This window comes from Neoarius graeffei, chromosome 1 (assembly GCF_027579695.1).
Source record: "Neoarius graeffei isolate fNeoGra1 chromosome 1, fNeoGra1.pri, whole genome shotgun sequence".
Classification (NCBI taxonomy): domain Eukaryota; kingdom Metazoa; phylum Chordata; class Actinopteri; order Siluriformes; family Ariidae; genus Neoarius; species Neoarius graeffei.
Window position 1 is genome coordinate 46,332,459 of NC_083569.1, and position 17,086 is coordinate 46,349,544.

At 42.6% G+C, this 17,086-nt stretch overlaps 1 protein-coding gene across 2 annotated transcripts in view; it reads right to left on the minus strand.

Annotated features, from left to right (window-relative positions):
• Positions 1 to 17,086, minus strand: part of LOC132893510 (DNA-dependent protein kinase catalytic subunit-like) — a 141,865-nt gene that overhangs the window by 29,781 nt on the left and 94,998 nt on the right. For both annotated transcript variants that reach the window (XM_060932709.1, XM_060932707.1), the window contains exons 58-67: positions 16,766 to 16,958; positions 14,854 to 15,057; positions 14,627 to 14,742; positions 14,183 to 14,314; positions 13,897 to 14,076; positions 12,127 to 12,338; positions 11,824 to 11,962; positions 8,989 to 9,177; positions 5,204 to 5,428; positions 3,921 to 4,029 (exon numbers count right to left, since the gene is read on the minus strand). In XM_060932709.1, coding sequence (XP_060788692.1) covers positions 3,921 to 4,029; positions 5,204 to 5,428; positions 8,989 to 9,177; positions 11,824 to 11,962; positions 12,127 to 12,338; positions 13,897 to 14,076; positions 14,183 to 14,314; positions 14,627 to 14,742; positions 14,854 to 15,057; positions 16,766 to 16,958 — 1,699 coding nt within the window. The remainder of the gene's footprint in view (positions 1 to 3,920; positions 4,030 to 5,203; positions 5,429 to 8,988; positions 9,178 to 11,823; positions 11,963 to 12,126; positions 12,339 to 13,896; positions 14,077 to 14,182; positions 14,315 to 14,626; positions 14,743 to 14,853; positions 15,058 to 16,765; positions 16,959 to 17,086) is intronic.

Sequence of the window (17,086 nt, forward strand, 5' to 3'; positions counted from 1 at the left end):
TTATTGAAGCCCAGGTTGCTTTGATAGTGGCCTTCAGCGTATCTGTATTTTTGGGTTGGGTGTTTCTCATCTTCCTCTTGACAATACCCCATAGATTCTCTATGGGGTTCAGGTCAGGCAAGTTGGCTGGCCAATCAAACACAGTAATATCATGGTCAGCAAACCATTTGGTAGTAGTTTTGGCACTGTGGGTAGGTGCTAAGTCCTGCTGGAAAAGGAAATCAGCATCTCCAAAAAGCTCGTCAGCAGATGGAAGCATGAAGTGCTCTAAAATCTCCTGGTAGATGGCTGTGTTGACTTTGGACTTGATAAAATACAGTGGACCAACACCAGCAGATGACATGGCACCCCAAATCATCACAGACTGTGGAAACTTCACACTGGGCTTCAAACACCTTGGATTCTGTGCCTCTCCACTCTTCCTCCAGACTCTAGAACCGTGATTTCCAAATTAAATGCAAAATGTACTTTCATCTGAAAAGAGGACTTTGGACCACTGAGCAACAGTCCATTTCTTTCTCTCCTTAGCCCAGATAAGACACTTCTGACATTGTCTCTGGCTCAGGAGTAGCTTGATATTAGGAATGCGAAAGTTGTATCCCCTTTCTTGAAGATGTCTGTTCGTGATGGGTCTTGATACACTGACACCAGCCTCAGTCCACTCCTTGTGAAGCTCCCCCAAGTTCTTGAATCAACTTTTCTTGACAATCCTCTCAAGACTGCAGCCATCCCTGTTGCTTGTGCACCTTTTCCAGCCACCCTTTTCAGCAATGACCTTTTGTGGCTTACCCTCCTTGTGGAGGGCATCAGTGATCATCTTCTGGACAACAGTCAAGTCAGCAGTCTTCCCCATGATTGTGGTTGTGTGTACTGAACTAGACCGAGAGATACACTGTGTTCATACTGTTTTACTCAAACTCAAAATGAAATATCCTAATATTTTGAGATGGGTTTTTTATGTTTTTGTACTGTATGCCATACTGATTAAAATTAAAATAGAAAAATGCTTTTTTAGGGGTAGGATTCCTGAACAGTGAAGAGTTGCTGAAGGGGTTTGGATTCCGAAGGAGGAGAACTCCAAGAAGGTAGACCAGTTCCGCATCATCTCCCTGCTGTGTGTTGAAGCCAAGATCTTCTTCAGTGCAGTCTCCAATCGGCTGTGCACCTTCCTCTCAAAGAACTGCTTGACTGACACATCAGTCCAGAAGGGTGGAATCGCAGGAATGCCTCGATGCTTGAAACACACAGGTGTGGTAACGCAGCTCATAAGAGAGGACAGAGAGAACAAGGGCAATCTATCAGTGCTGTGGCTCGACCTGGCAAATGTGTATGGCTCAATACCACACGAGCTGGTGCATCTCACTCTGGCAAAACATCATGTCCCCAGCAGAATCCGAAACCTCATTGCTGACTATTACAGCAACTTCAGGATGAGAACCTCTTCAGGAGCAGTGACATCATGCTGGCACAAGATCGAGATTGGGATTATCACAGGGTGCACCATCTCCGTGATTCTGTTCTCCCTGGCCATGAACATGCTCATCAAGTCTGCTGAACCAGAGTGCAGAGGGCCCAAGACAAAGTCAGCTCAACGCCAGCCACCAATCAGGGCGTTTATGGACGACCTCACAGTCACCACAGAGTCAGTCCCAGGCTGCCGGTGGATTCTAAAGGATCTCGAAAAGATGATGGAGTGGGCATGGATGTCTTTCAAACCAGCCAAGTCTAGATCAATGGTGCTGAGAAGACCCGATTCAGTATCGCAGGCACAACCATCCCAGAGAAGCCTGTTAAGAGCTTGGGCAAGGTGTTTGACAGTACCCTGAGGGATGCAGCATCCGTCCAGTCAACCTGCACTGAGCTGGATGGATGGCAGAAATCAGTGGACCGGTCTGGACTGCCAGGGAAGTTTAAAGCTTGGCTGTATCAGCATGGTATTCTTCCCAGAATCCTGTGGCCACTCCTCATCTATGACGTGCCGATTTCGATGGTGAAGACCTTAGAAAGGAAAGTCAGCAGCCACCTTAGAAGATGGCTGGGACTTCCAAGAAGTCTAAGCAGCATTGCAATGTATGGACACCGCAACAAACTGCAACTGCCACTCAAGTCCTTGGAAGAGGAGTTCAAGGTGATGAGAGCCAGGGAAGTGTTGCAATACAGAGACTCAAGGGATCCAAAGGTGGCAAAAACTGGGATTGAAGTGAGGACTGGCCGGAAGTGAAAGGCAGAGGAGGCTGTTCGACAAGCAGAGTCTAGATTGCATCACAAGAGACTGGTGGGAGTGGTGACAAGAGGAAGGGCTGGACTGGGCTCCTTTTCAACTCCTCATACTGACACCATGAAGGGGAAGGAAAGGTGCCACCTAGTCCAGGAGGAGGTGAGAGCAGCAGTCGAGGAGGAGAGATCTTGCAGGACAGTTGGAATGAGGCAATAGGGTGCCTGGACAAGAAGGGAGAACGCACTTGAGGAAGGTGACATGGGCAGAGTTGTGGAAGGCTGAGCCACAGAGAATCAAGCTTCTCATCCAGGCAGTTTATGATGTGCTTCCCAGCCCATCAAATCTATACATTTGGGGCAAAGTGGAGTCACCAGCATGTCCAATGTGCTCCAAGCGTGGAACCCTAGAGCACATTCTGAGCAGCTGCTCAAAGGCACTGGGAGAGGGAAGGTACAGGTGGAGGCATGACCAGGTTTTGAAGGCCATCACTGGAGCTAACGCCGCAGGAGTCGAGTGGGCCAAGTGTTCCCAGCCCTCCAAGCAAGCCATCACCTTCATCAGAGCTGGAGAGTAGCCAAAACCAGCTGCAAAAACATCTGCAGGCATCCTGTCCTCTGTGAGGGACTGGCAGTTGTTGGTTGACCTTGAGCGGCAACTAAAGTTCCCCAACCACATTGTGACCACCACCTTAAGACCAGATATTGTTCTACTGTCCGAGTCTACCAAACAAGTGGTTCTGTTGGAGCTAACAGTCCCTTGGGAAGACCGCTTGGAAGAGGCCTTTGAAAGGAAGCTCGCCAAGTACGAGGGACTGGTTAACGGGCGTCATCAAGCCGGATGGAGAGTAAGGTGTCTCCCAGTAGAGGTCGGATGCAGGGGCTTTGCAGCCCGATCCCTGTCCAAAGCCTTCAGTTTGTTGGGCATCGATGGAGTGAGGAAGACAAGCGCCATCCGCGACACCACCGAAGTGGCAGAGAAAGCCTCAAGATGGCTGTGGCTTAAGAGAGGAGATCCATGGGGGCAGAATAGCAAGATTAGCCATCTGGACACAGGTTGGGGTCTGATCAGCCTCAGCTGGGTCGTCTGGATGAGGGTGTATGATGTTGAAACACCCGATGATTCCAAGAACATCACTGAAGATGTGTCCAGAAGCATCAGTAGATATATTTGCATAGCATAGTGAGTAACTTGTCGCTGTTGTTGCCCAACATCGCCATGTGTCGTGTACTCGCATGCCTGCCATCTCAGGCAGCCCAATCATGGCAGGGAAATCTCCATGCACGACGCATGCGCATCATACCTGAATTTTTCTTTTTAATTTTTTTGGTGATTCTTGATAAAAAAATCCGACTCCTTCTTCATTCTACTTTTTGGATAAAAGTCAATAAAATATTTTTCACACTTTATATGATATTTTTCCAATAAGTTATTTTTGTATTCTTGTCTCAGCAATGGTGAAATCGAATTTGTAAATAAAATCACTGCGCTGACTCTACTCATCAGGCCAGAGCTATTCCCTTTCTGTGTACGTTTCATACAACATAAGGAAACAGTATAGTAACTATAACGGTAAAGAAATAAAACAAAAGAGGCTGGCTATGATATAAGAAAATTCTACAACCCAGAAACAGATGGGAGCTCCGCTTTTAGGCAGTGCCTAAATCTATATATTAAGTGTTGGTAAGGAGAAAAGGAAGCTCACCCTCTCCTGTGATGTAATGGAGGAAGTCGTGGATCTCGGTGAGAGCTTGGACTGACTGGAGCATGGTCAGACGACTGCGGTTCAGCAGAGGATCAACACTGGAATAGTTCTGCACAACACAATCATGTTAACTAGGCAGACAATGAGTCACCCAATTCACTATTCAATTTTCCCACAACATTAAAAAAATATATCAAATGAAGAAAATTGCAACATTTATTTTCCTATTCTTTATCAACTTCAATATTCCTTTTCTTAAATTAAAAAAAGGTTTATTTAATAACCGACAATAATTATTTACCCACATTTGTTAAGGTTGGAGTAAAATTGCCCATTAACTAAAACAATCATTTTATTAAAAATGAAAAGGTTAATAACAAATAGGCCTTTTCTGAATAAACTTTTATGCACATTTCTACCACGTCCATTTACTTGTCTGTTCTTCAGCTTTCTGCAGTCTTTGTACAGTCAGTCAATCACAGAACAGCTCTTTCCCATTTTAGATCTGTTGTGTGTGTGCTTACCATGACATTGATGCTGTTACACTTCTGCTTAGGGTGAAGTCATGTGCATTCCCGCTATTTTACATCTACTGTCTAAACAATGCAATTACAGTTAAGAAAAACTAACAAATTATGCAGCCTTATAATAACTGCAATTCATTTTTTATTTCTTCGATTCAAATCGTTAAATTTGTATCACGATTTATCATCACATGATATATCGTTACATGCCTATTGTTAATGGTCACTTACACACTCATTTTCTTAGTGAACTTTCCTCATGAACTACAACTAATTTGGGGTCCCAATTTTTTTTTTGCTGGCTTTTTTTTCCTTCCTCTTATATTATTCTGCATTAAAACAAATAATGCAGATCAAACTGTAAGTTGTAGAAGCACGAAACCTAGTGAATAGGTAACACTCCGTCCTACTACTTAGGCAAGCAAGATGGGCCCGCTGTGTAAAGCACCGCTGTACGCTGGCACCATACAGCAGTGCTGTACACTTTGATCTCCGTCTTGGGAACCGTAAGTTGTATGGTGAACGCCGTTTCCATATCTTGGAAATCCGTGTCCATATTTCTATTTTGCAAGCTATGATTTTTGGCTGATCTGCATAATATTGGTATCAAAACACTTCACAGAGGCTGAAGCTCAATAATGACTAATATTCACTGTGGAGACCAGTGGGTGAGGATTTCATGTACTTGTGACAACCCACATTGGGACTCAAAGCTAATCACTCCCCAAACACTTATTATTCTCCAAATCCTAAACTGACCTGCATGAAGACCTGCATGCAGTTATTGGCATAGTATTTAGCGCGATCGTAGTCCTCTTGCAAGACGTAAAGGAGACTGAGGTCTTGACTGTAGTGTGTCTCCAGCACCAGTTTTCGTTGCTCCACCTTCATGGCAGCATCCACAAAGCTGAGCAGGGCCTGGTCCCTCTGCCCCTGCTGCAGCTGCTTCAACATGCTGCGCATCATGTGCTGCAGGTAATTTTCCTAGTGGACATTCAAGAGAAACAGTGTTATATTTTTGCTTTATTTACTGTATGTCTGACAGCATCACTGACCCTAGGGATCTCGATTAGGTTGATTCTTGCATATAAAATGTAAAATTCTTATGCACACAAAATACTGTCATTCAAAGATGTAAATGCAGGTCATATTCACAACCGTAAATAATGAAGTAAAAAATGAGTCAGTTGTACGTAGCTGTCATGCATGTGCATATAACTGCATATGTAAATATTGACATGACAACACATGTAAGTGGCTAATCAAAAGGTACCTTTAAAAAAAAAAAAAAAAGACATTCTTTTTTGATAGTGACATGGAGAAATGTGCAAATTCACTTTTCTGAAGCAAAGACAGAATCCTGATCAGTGAAGGTGAGGGGCATCAACCTGTGATGTTTAATTCTTTATTTTTGCATTTATGTCATTTCTAATGTAGCTTTTAAAGTTTTTATAACAAATGCATGTCACAAATCAGGTGCATGTTCACGAAATTGAAACCCTTATAATTAGCTTTTTCCACTGCCATGTTTACTGTGACATGAGTGCAATCACTAGTGCCAGTAGATGCATTTGTGTCTCTCACTTGCCTCTTCAGTTTGGGTCCCGGATTTTGGGAGTGTGTGGGGACCATCTCCGGATAATGCACTCAGATTACAACTAAAACTGAGGGCGGTCTCTTAAATGCTCTCTTTCCCTGTGTGTGTGTGTGTGTGTGTGTGTGTGTGTGAGAGAGAGACGAGACACACACTCTCTGTCTGGTCTCTCTCTGACTCTCTCTCTCTCTCACACACACACACACACACACACACACAGAGTCTCTTTCCAGCAGTCTCTCTCTCGCTCTGTCTGTCCGTCAGTCTCTCTCCGTCTGCCCGTCCCTCTCTCCCTCTGCCCGTCCCTCCCTCTCTCTCTCTGCCCGTCCCTCCCTCTCTCTCTCTGTCCGTCCCTCCCTCCCTCTCTGTCCGTCCGTCCCTCTCTCCCTCCGTCCCTCTCTTCGTCCGTCCATCCCTCTCTCTCTTCGTCCATCCGTCCCCCCCTCTCTCTCTGTCCGTCGCGCTCTCTCTGTCCGTCCGTCCCTCTCTCCCTCTGTCCGTCCCTCTCTCCCTCTCTGTCCATCCGTCTCTCTCTCTCTCTGTCTGTCTGTCCATCCGTCCCTCTCAATCTGTCCGTCCGTTCCTCTCAATCTCTCTCTGTCCGTCCGTCCCTCTCTCTCTCGGTCCGTCCCCCTCTCTCTCTCGGTCCGTCCCCCTCTCTCTCTCAGTCTGTCCCCCTCTCTCTCTCTCTGTCTATCCGCCCGTCCCCCTCTCTTTCCCAGTCCCTCTCTCTCTCTCCCCCTCTCTCTCTCCGTCCATCCCTCTCTCTCCATTCGTCCCTCTCTCCCCCTCTGTCCCTGTCTCTCTCCGTCCGTCCCTCTCTGTCCCTCTCTCAGTCCATCTCTCTCCGTCCGTCCATCCCTCTCTTTCTCCGTGCGTCCCTCTCTCTCTGTCCGTCCCTCTCTCTCACTCCGTCCCCCCGTCCGTCTCTCTCTCTGTCCGTCCGTCCCTCTCTCTGTCCTTCCGTCTCTCTCTCTCTCTGTCTGTCCGTCCGTCCATCTCTCTCTCTGTCCATCCCTCTCTCCGTCCGTCCCTCCCTCTCTCCATCTAAAAGTTGTAATGGAGTTTATGATTCATTCAAATTATGAATAGTACAGGTTCATAGTTGTGGTGTGGTGTCCTAGAGACACAGGGCATGTAGTCTGTCGTGTTGTAGCGTAGTGTTGTTTGCTTGTCTTTCTCGCTTCCAGCTGCAGCCGCCATCTAGCTCCTTGGAGTGAAAAGGAGGGCAGAGTTCGTAAGCCCCTCCCTGCTTGCCCCATATCTATTTATTATATGCCTGGACTATGTCCTACGAACCTCACTGGACGACTTAAATGAGGTTGGATTTACCCTCAGAAAAAGAAAGACTCAAAGACATCCTATCTTAAACATCACTGATGCAGACTATGCAGATGAGCTCGTCCTAATGTCAAACACAATTGAAGGAGCAACCAAACTTCTACTCTCTCTCGAGCAAGCAGCATCTAGTGTAGGACTGTATGTAAATGCAAAGACGACTGAATATATAAACATCAACTGTCACGGAATCACCAAGTCATTATCAGCAGTGATGGGAATAACGGCATTAGAGATAAACGGCGTTACTAATGGCGTTATTTTTTTTAGTAACGAGTAATCTAACTAATTACTTTTTACATTGTTATAACGCCATTCCCGTTACTTACAATAAAATGCTACGCGTTACTTTATTAAAGCTGTTTTCATCTGGCACGCCGCTTGTTCAGCCTTTCTTTACTCTGCTTTAGTGTGGGGCAGGGGAGATGCGAGACAACGACATAGTAAGCCAATCAGAGTATTTTTTTTTGGGGGGGGGGGGGGGGGGGGGACACACAAAATGCAATGGAATAATTTCTTTCCCTGGTAATTAGTTAATTTTATGACAAAGTAACTCAGTTACTAACTCAGTTACTTTTTGGGAAAAGTAACTAGTAACTATAACTAATTATTTTTTGAAAGTAACGTGCCCAACACTGATTATCAGGTATTCCAATTAACTCAGTGGAAACTTTCATACCTTGGTAGCAACATCAAATCCTCAGAAAAAGACACTGACATCCGAATTGCCAAAGCATGGTCAGCTCTTAAACAGCTCTCAATTATTTGGAAATCAAATCTTCCCAACGAAGTTAATAAAAACCTTTTTCAGTGCTGTAGTTGAATGTCTTGCTCTATGGTTCCTCAATCTGGACCCTCACAAAAAAAAATTGGAGAACACACTAAATGGCAATTATACTCGGATGCTCAGAGCTATTCTCAATATCTCATGGCAGGAACATCCTACAAAAACCCAACTTTATGGCAATCTTGCCCCAATCTTAGAAGTTATACAAGAAAGATGACTCAGATTTGCTGGGCATAGTTTCCAAAGTAAAGATGAGCTGATCAGTGGCCTAATTCTCTGGAATCCATCTCATGGTCATAGAAGTGCTGGAAGGCCTTCAAAGATTTATATAGACCAACTCATCTGTGATTCTGGACTCAACCTGGATGAATTACCTACTGTGATGATGGACAGAAATGCTTGGTGTGATATTGTCAAAAGAATCCGAGCAAGCTCGATGTGATGATGACGACAGGTTCATGATTAAACAAACCCCCATGTGACACACTCCTGAGCCAAAGCATTCAATATAGAGCTTTACACCTCTAGCAAATGCTCATTTCAATAAATACTACATTTTGCATTGAAAAGTGCACACACACACACACACACACACACACACACACACACACACACACACACACAATTTATGATCTACTGACACCTGAGGGTACGGGTCTGTATTCTTCCACACCAGAATGCTTAGTGAAATGTTTAGCAAGGCACAGCGGAATTAAAACACTCTGCAATATCCCAATATAATGAAAAACAACAAAACAAAAGAGAAGATTTCTCCCAAATCTGCTTTATACCCAGCACATAGATAACAGTCTGACTAATTTCCACCTGATAAAATGGGTCTTCCCACATCCTGTCCAGGTTCACAGGGGAGCTGTTGTCTATATTAACTGTAGCACAGTACTGTAGAGACTTCCACTCAGTCAGGTGATTATAGGCCTCTAGAGCTGCTATCTCCCAGAAATCCTTCTCTGTGTCTGTGGGCTCTCCATCCATCCATTCCTCTGTGTTTAGTGCCTGAGACAATGAAAACACAGGCCCATGATTATTGAAAGGCACACATTTGACATACAAGTTATCACAGAGAAGAAATCTGAAACCAGTATATGAAAACTGGTGTATATATAAACCTCAGTGCTGAAAATGTGCTTTGATCAATCTATTGAGGTGTGTGTGTGTGTGTGTGTGTGTGTGTGTGTGTGTGTGTGTGTGTGAGTGAGTGAGTGAGTGAGTGAGAGAGAGAGAGAGAGAGAGAGAGATGGTGTGCTGAAAACTAGACATTACTGAACTGAAATGTGTTCCTACTTTGCATATAACTAAACCACAAGCGAAAGTAGAGCATTTTTAAAAATATTTTTATGATTAATAATAATAATAATAATAATAATTATTATTATTATTATTATTATTATTATTATTCAGGTTACTCTCTGATGTAAAAAGGGAGAAAAAAAGTGTAAATTGCAATTTGATCAAAACATAAAAGTAAATTTGGTACAGTTTTGGTGAAAAATATTTTTATTCCTTTAAAGTAGATGCGTCAAGGTACAAGTACAGTACTGTGCAAAAGTCTTAGGCCCCCTATTTTTTTCATACAAACTTTATGAATTTCTATTTTATAATTTCTCCATTATCGAGTCAGTACAAAAACATTTTAGAGTCCAAACGTTCGTTTTCCAGCACAAAATTAAATGTTACAGGAAAAAAAGTGCTTGTATCTGAGCAGTATATTACATAAGAGAGCACTTTTCAGATTAAAAAAGAAAACATAATGAAGGCTGCTGGGTTTTGGTGCAAAATTAAGACGCAAGTGTGACAAAGTGTCCAGAAGAACTGTGGCTGGTTCTGTAAGATGCTCAGTAAACCCTACAGCTCATTTCCTTATAAAACTGCACTCATTGTACTTGAGACTACTATTTTTTTTTTAAATTAATTAATATTATTGGGGGGTTTTTTAAGCAAAGGGTTGTCTCACACCAAATATTGACTTTGTTTCATTTATTATGGCTTATTGCTATTTATTGCATTTTTTAAAAATGTTGAAACATTTAATTTCATTATTTTTTAAGCTATTTTTGGTCTCCAGCATTTCTTTATGTGCCTAAGACTTTTTGCACAGTTCTGTACAAAAACCCTATTTTTGTTTAGTCTTTTTTGCTGTTTGCCAGAATTTAGCCAAGGCCAAGGCTGTTATACATGTGCTGCAATTACTACAAGGGTTGCAAGACTGTGACTAAAATGATCACATTTATTCTCTCAATACCAAAACCACTAATTTTGAAGTTTGTCATTTTTAAATAATAGAAGCAGCTTCTCTTTGACACTGCAGAACTCTACAAGTTCAAGTCAGTTTTATTTATATAGCACTTTTACCAACATACCTGTATATTGCCATAAAGCAGCTTCAAAGAAACCCAGAAACTGATTTAGAGCCCTTATGAGCAAGCCAGTGGGGACAGTGGCAAGGAAAATCTCCCCAAGGTAATATGAGGAAGAAACAACGAAAGGAACAAGACTCAAAAGGGAACCTCTTCTAGCTGATGACGAGTAGTAGGATAATGAATAAATACAGTGTACAGTTTTAGAGCAGTCGCCTATTAAGCGTGTTGAAAAGATGATCAGTATAAAAGTATTGTAAATAAGTCTTGGGATGTGCACCTGAGGATATTTACTCATTTCTACAACCTCGTTTCCAAAAAAGCTGGGACGCTGTGTAAACTGTAAATAAGAACAGAATGCGATGATTTGCAAAATCATGGAAACCCTATATTTCACTGAAAAATAGTATAAAGACAACATATCACATGTTGAAACTGAGAAATTTTATTGGTTTTTGAAAAATTTCTGCTCATTTTGAATTTAGTGCCAGTAAAGGCCAATTTATGCTGACAACCCAGTCCTCGCAGACGGCGTCGCAGATAGCGTCTGTGTAGCCCCCCCACCTTCGCAGACGCTCTGCGCGCACCTCCCAAAAATTGTGACCACCGCAGAAGCCTCGCAGACAGCGTCGCAGACAAGAGGGCTCTGATTGGTCCACTCTACATCCGCTGTACACGCACTTCCGCTTCCCTACTTTCCCGGTTTGTTTTGTTTTCACGACCGCCATTTTTAAAAACACGAGCGAAGATGGAGCAGCACGAAGAGCGGTTGATTGAGGAAGTACGTACATCTATACGACTCCAGTTCTAGTCATTATAAGTAACCGGAGGATAAACACTCCACTAACCACACCCACCAACTACTCCTAGCGACTTCGCAACTTCAGACCTTGCGTTGTGGCGGTGAATAACATCGCGCACGCCTATTACTCCCCACTCAACGATAAATTACAACTGTCTGCGAAAAGCTATCTGCGAAAGCCTTGTCGCAAGAGCATGCAGAGGCCCTAACATGTTTCAAAAAGTTGAGACAGGGGCATGTTAAATAAAATGAGCTTATCTTTTTCAAAAAACAATAACATTTTCCAGTTCCAACATTTGATATGTTGCCTTTGTACTATTTTCAATTAAATATAGGGCTTCCATGATTTGCAAATGATCACATTCTGTTTTTATTTATAGTTTACACAGTGTCCCAACTTTTTTGGAAATGCGGTTGTAATTGTCTTCTAAAATTAAGGAATGTTGCACAACAGGATATAACCAAATAAGGCATTTGTATTACCTCATTGTAAAGCTTTACTGCCTCGGCGTAGTCACCTTTTGCTTCTATCTGCAGTGCAGTGCAGGTGATGGACTTTGTGCCAATCTTTCCACCAAAGATGCCCCTCACAACATCATAATCCCCCAAAGACCTATACAACCTAAAGGTGTCACACAAGAGGAATTCATTCCACTTCTGAGAACAGACCTCATAAATAAATATGCTGTGAAAAAAAACAAACAAACAGGGACAGACAAAACAGTGGAAAAAAGGGGAAAAAAGAAAGAGAAAAAAAAGGAATCAGTGGTTGACAGCTAAACTCACTTAGCTAAATGAATCCAGCGCTCTGTATCAGGGGGTATCTCCTTCCTGCCTCGTGCCCGTTTGGAGGGAGGTTCATCTGGCACACTGCTAGAGTGTAAGAGACTCTTCTCCAAGAGGAGGATGCCCATGGGCTGCTGCAGACTGGCCAAACAGCTGGCACCGACACTGGCAGGCTGCAAATCCAGTAGGGCTGAGTGCTGGTAGCACATATCCTGCACAAAAATCAAACGGGTTTATTAGTTGGGGAGGAGGGAAGGAAGGAAGGAGAGAAGAGAAAGGAAGGAAGGGAGGGAGGGAAAGAAGGGAAGAGAAAGGAAGGAGGAAAGAGTCATGTTAGCATTATATATGATTCAAACTACACTACAACTGAGGAAAAGCTAGCAAAGTAATGGGGTTAGTCTACAGCCATCTCTTACACATTAAAAAATGACTTCCATGTTTTTTTTGTTTTTGCTTTCTTAATCCCCCGCTGGTCGAAAGACCCAAAGGGGGATTATGTCATGTTAATGTCCATCTGTCCATCCTTCCCGGGAAGGGTACTCACCTTCTGAAATCAACTTCTCTCACAATTTTTGGAGGAATTTCACAAAACTTGGCAGGATTTTTTGTTATATGTCAGTAATACACATATTGCAATTTCATTCAATTCAATTGCATTTTACCAGAGTTATGGCCTAGTTGCCAGCGGGGGATATTATGCTCTCAGAGCACTCTTGTTTTTAACTAATCTTGATCAACTATGCAATGAAAATGTTATTTTTATATAACAATTCAGTATATAGCCTCCTGTAAATTTTTACATTAAGCTATAGATCCGTACTATTCTTCCTTTCAGAGTTCTGCATTAATGTAATAAACACAGCACCTCAGGTTCGAGCTGATCAAATATAGATATCACAAATTCTAAAGCTTACTTTTTGCTTCATTATTAGAAAGTTAGAAAAAAAATGCACAAGAACACAACAGCTTTGGTATTCTTTCAGCTCTCATTACACAGGTATTAAAAATTATGTAGATTTTCATTAGAAGTAAATGTTGTCCTTTATTTTCTTTGACTGAGGAAAGATTTAAAAATTCTTGTCTGTTGTAATTACTCATATGTTTTAGATACAGTAAATATAGATTTGATTGAAAAATAGTGGACTATTCCTTTAATATTCGTAGGAATGCCAAACTCGGTGAATCTCGTGTGCTGTGAAGAAGTATATAGAGTATACATCTCATCTCATCATCTCTAGCTGCTTTATCCTGTTCTACAGGGTCGCAGGCAAGCTGGAGCCTATCCCAGCTGACTACGGGCGAAAGGCGGGGTACACCCTGGACAAGTCGCCAGGTCATCACAGGGCCGACACATAGACACAGACAACCATTCACACCTCACATTCACACCTACGGTCAATTTAGAGTCACCAGTTAACCTAACCTGCATGTCTTTGGACTGTGGGGGAAACCGGAGCACCCGGAGGAAACCCACGCGGACACAGGGAGAACATGCAAACTCCGCACAGAAAGGCCCTCGCCGGCCACGGGGCTTGAACCCGGACCTTCTTGCTGTGAGGCGACAGCGCTAACCACTACACCACCGTGCCGCCCTGCCAAATGCTACTTTTAACTAAATATCTATTTAGTCATTGAAACTGACATGAAACAAATCAAATCTAGCATTTCACTGATAATACTGACTTTACAAATTACTTATTATTTTCCCAGAGTGAGGACTAGAATATATATCCTGATAGAAATAGTTTCTGAATCACACCGTCCACATACTTGTACGCAAGCAATAAATGGTGGGAAGTATGTTGTGCTTTTGTGCAGGAAGTTGTTCATGTCCTGCAGTAAATTTTTCAGTATTCCCTCCCTCTCTTTCGAAGGCCTGGATTGCTCCATCTTCACCAGCACGCCAGAAAACAGGGAGCTGAACAGCTGCTTGGCGAGGGTGGAGTCTCTCTGCCGAGGTGCAATTCATCAAAGGAAGGTGATCAATACAACACCCATAAAGAATGTTTTAATTAATGAAAATCTTTTTTAATTTTGATTAAAGAAAAGTTCTTACCTGTGCGAGAGCCTGCAAGGGTGCGATAAGACTGCTGTATTGGATCTGAATGTCCGGCAGGTCTCCCACCCTGTAGCTACGGTACAAGGTCACCTGAGCTTCTTGTTGTATTTTCTGGGTGGCCCTTTTTTCCTGACAAACACAGAAATGTGAGCTGCAGCAAAAACAGTGTGGAGTCAAAAAACACAAACAAATTGTTACATTAGTTACATTTAGCAGACGCTCTTATCCAGAGTGATGTACAACACACCCAGAGCAGCCTGGGGAGCAGATGGGGGTTAGGTGCCTTGCTCAAGGGTACTTCAGTCATTCCTGCTGGTCCAGGGAATCAAACTGGCAACCTTTTGGTTCCAAAGCTATTTCTCTAACCGTTAGGCTATGGCTTCCCCACATTATCTCTTCATTTCAAATAATGCATTCAGTTATCAGGGTGGGATTTCTTACCCTTTCGGTTCTTTGTGACTGGATTTCCCTCTTGGCAAACTTTATATTTTCTTTCTCTCTGTCCTTCAGGAACCGCCGCTTCAGTCTTAGGATATCAGCACGTCTTTCCTGTGCAGCTGTACAGAAATAAATATGTCCGTTTCTTTCACTGCAATGTAAACGTCAGTAGCTCCTGATTACTGATAGCCTGACAAAGAACTCTGGCACATCTTTGAGTGCCAACTGACCTGCACTTCGACTGTCTGTCTCATCGGTAGGGTTCGTGAGGCGTTTAGAGCCAAAGTTGGCACCCACTGCTCGCCAGGCTGCAGACCTTTCTGCTTTCCTCTTCTCAAACACCAGCAGAGAGGACGCAGTGTCAGACGATAGGGAGTAATCTGCTAGTGTGTCCACACTACTTCCAGTTAACCAGTTATATGCTGAACGCCGACCTAAAAGCACATACAACCAACTGATTTAATTAAATCACTAAGGTAGGATCACAGTCTATAGATCATACACAGTGTGAGATTCAGTGGAACAAATCAGGACGCGTGTGTGAAGGTCTGGGAAAACCCACTGGATGTTGCTGTGGCTGAAATCTGAAAAATATAGTTTTATAGTTTGACATATACATACAGTACTAGCCAAAAGTTTGGACACACCTTCTAATTCAGTGTTTTTTCTTTATTTTTATTAATTAAAAGTCACTTCATGTCTTAAAGTAATGATGGATGTCATTTCTCTTTACTTAGTTGAGCGGTTTCTTGACATAATATGGATTGCAACAGTTGTGGAACAGGGTTATTTACTGTATTTTTATTATTTACTGTTTGAGCTTAAACTCATTAAGAAGGCAAGAAATCCCACTAATTAACTTTTAATTGAAAAGCATTGCAGGTGACTACCTCATGAAGCTGGTTAAGATAATGCCGATAGTGTACAAAGCGTCATCAAGGTAAACATTGGCTACTTTGAAGAATCTAAAATATGAAACATTTGTTTGTTTTCAACACTTTTTTTTTGTTTTGCACATAACTCCATATTTGTTCCATATGTTATTTCATATTTTTCATGTCTTCAGTGTTGTTCTACAATGCAGAAAACAGTCAAAATACAGAACAACCTATGAATGAGTAGGGGTGTACAAACTTTTAACTGGTACTGTAGACTTTAACAAAACAATACATGTTATGAAGAATACTTGGAAATGTTTTACAAATGTTTTTTATAAACTTGCCTTGGCTGTGTGCCTGAAAAGATAATTTTGGGTAAGGAACCAGTTTAACAGGATACCTAATGATGCCTAAAGCTTGCTAAATTGTTGGACAGACTAAAACGCATTTTAGTAAAAGGGTTGTCCATATTTTTCTTCACACAGGGAGTTGTGCTCTGAAAACAAAATATCCCCCGCTGGCAACTAGGCCATAACTCTGGTAAAATGCAACGGAATTGAACGAAATTGCAATATGCTTATCAACATATACCAAATAATTCTGTCATGTTTTGTGAAATTCCTCCAAAAGCTGCTAGAGGAGTTGATTTCAGAAGGTGAGCACCCTTCCCAGGATGGCTGGACGGACGGAAATCGCCATGACATAATCCCCCTTTCGGCCAGCGGGGGATAATAAAAATTGTGAGGGAAGTTGATTTCAGAAAGCAAGCACACCTTGATGAAATTGTCAAAGTACAAGTTTATTCATAATCAAGGGCATAACTCTGGTAAAATTTGCCCAAATTAACCCAAATTTCAATCTGCGTATAACTGTCATATAACAAAGCCTTCTGCCAAGTTTGGTAAAATTCCTCCAGAAATTGTGAGAGGAGCTGATTGCAGAAGGAAAACATGCTCTCATGAAATTGTCAAATTATAATTTTGTTAACCAAGGGCTGTAACTCTGGTAAAATGTGACACAATTGAACGAAATTACAATATGCGTAATACTGCCATATAACAAAAAAATCCTGCCAAGTTTTGTGAAATTCCTCCAAAAGTTGTGAGAGGAGTTGATTTCAGAAGGTGAGCACCCTTCCCGGGATGGACGGACTGACAGACGTATGAAAATTGCCACGACATAATCCCCCTTCGGGCCTTTCGGTCAGTGCGGGATAAACACATCCCTGAATTTTAGAGATAGATGAAACTGAAGAGAAAAGCACCTGCACCAGGAGCCTGAGTCTGGGAAAACTCCAAAGAAGCCTGGGTGGCTCGGATTTGGCCCTTCATACTGGCTGGCTGCATCTCTGCGCTATCTGCCTGCTGCGTGCCTGCTGTCTGGGTCACCTGGGTCTCCATGAACATTGGGGTGAGCACTGTGCTTCTCAGACGCCAGTTAGAGTCAATTGTGTAATCCTGAAGATTACACAAAACACAAACATGAAAACACACACACACACACACACACACACACACACACACACACACACACACACACACACACACAGAGCGAGAGAGAGAGAGCGCGCATGTGGCAGAAACAG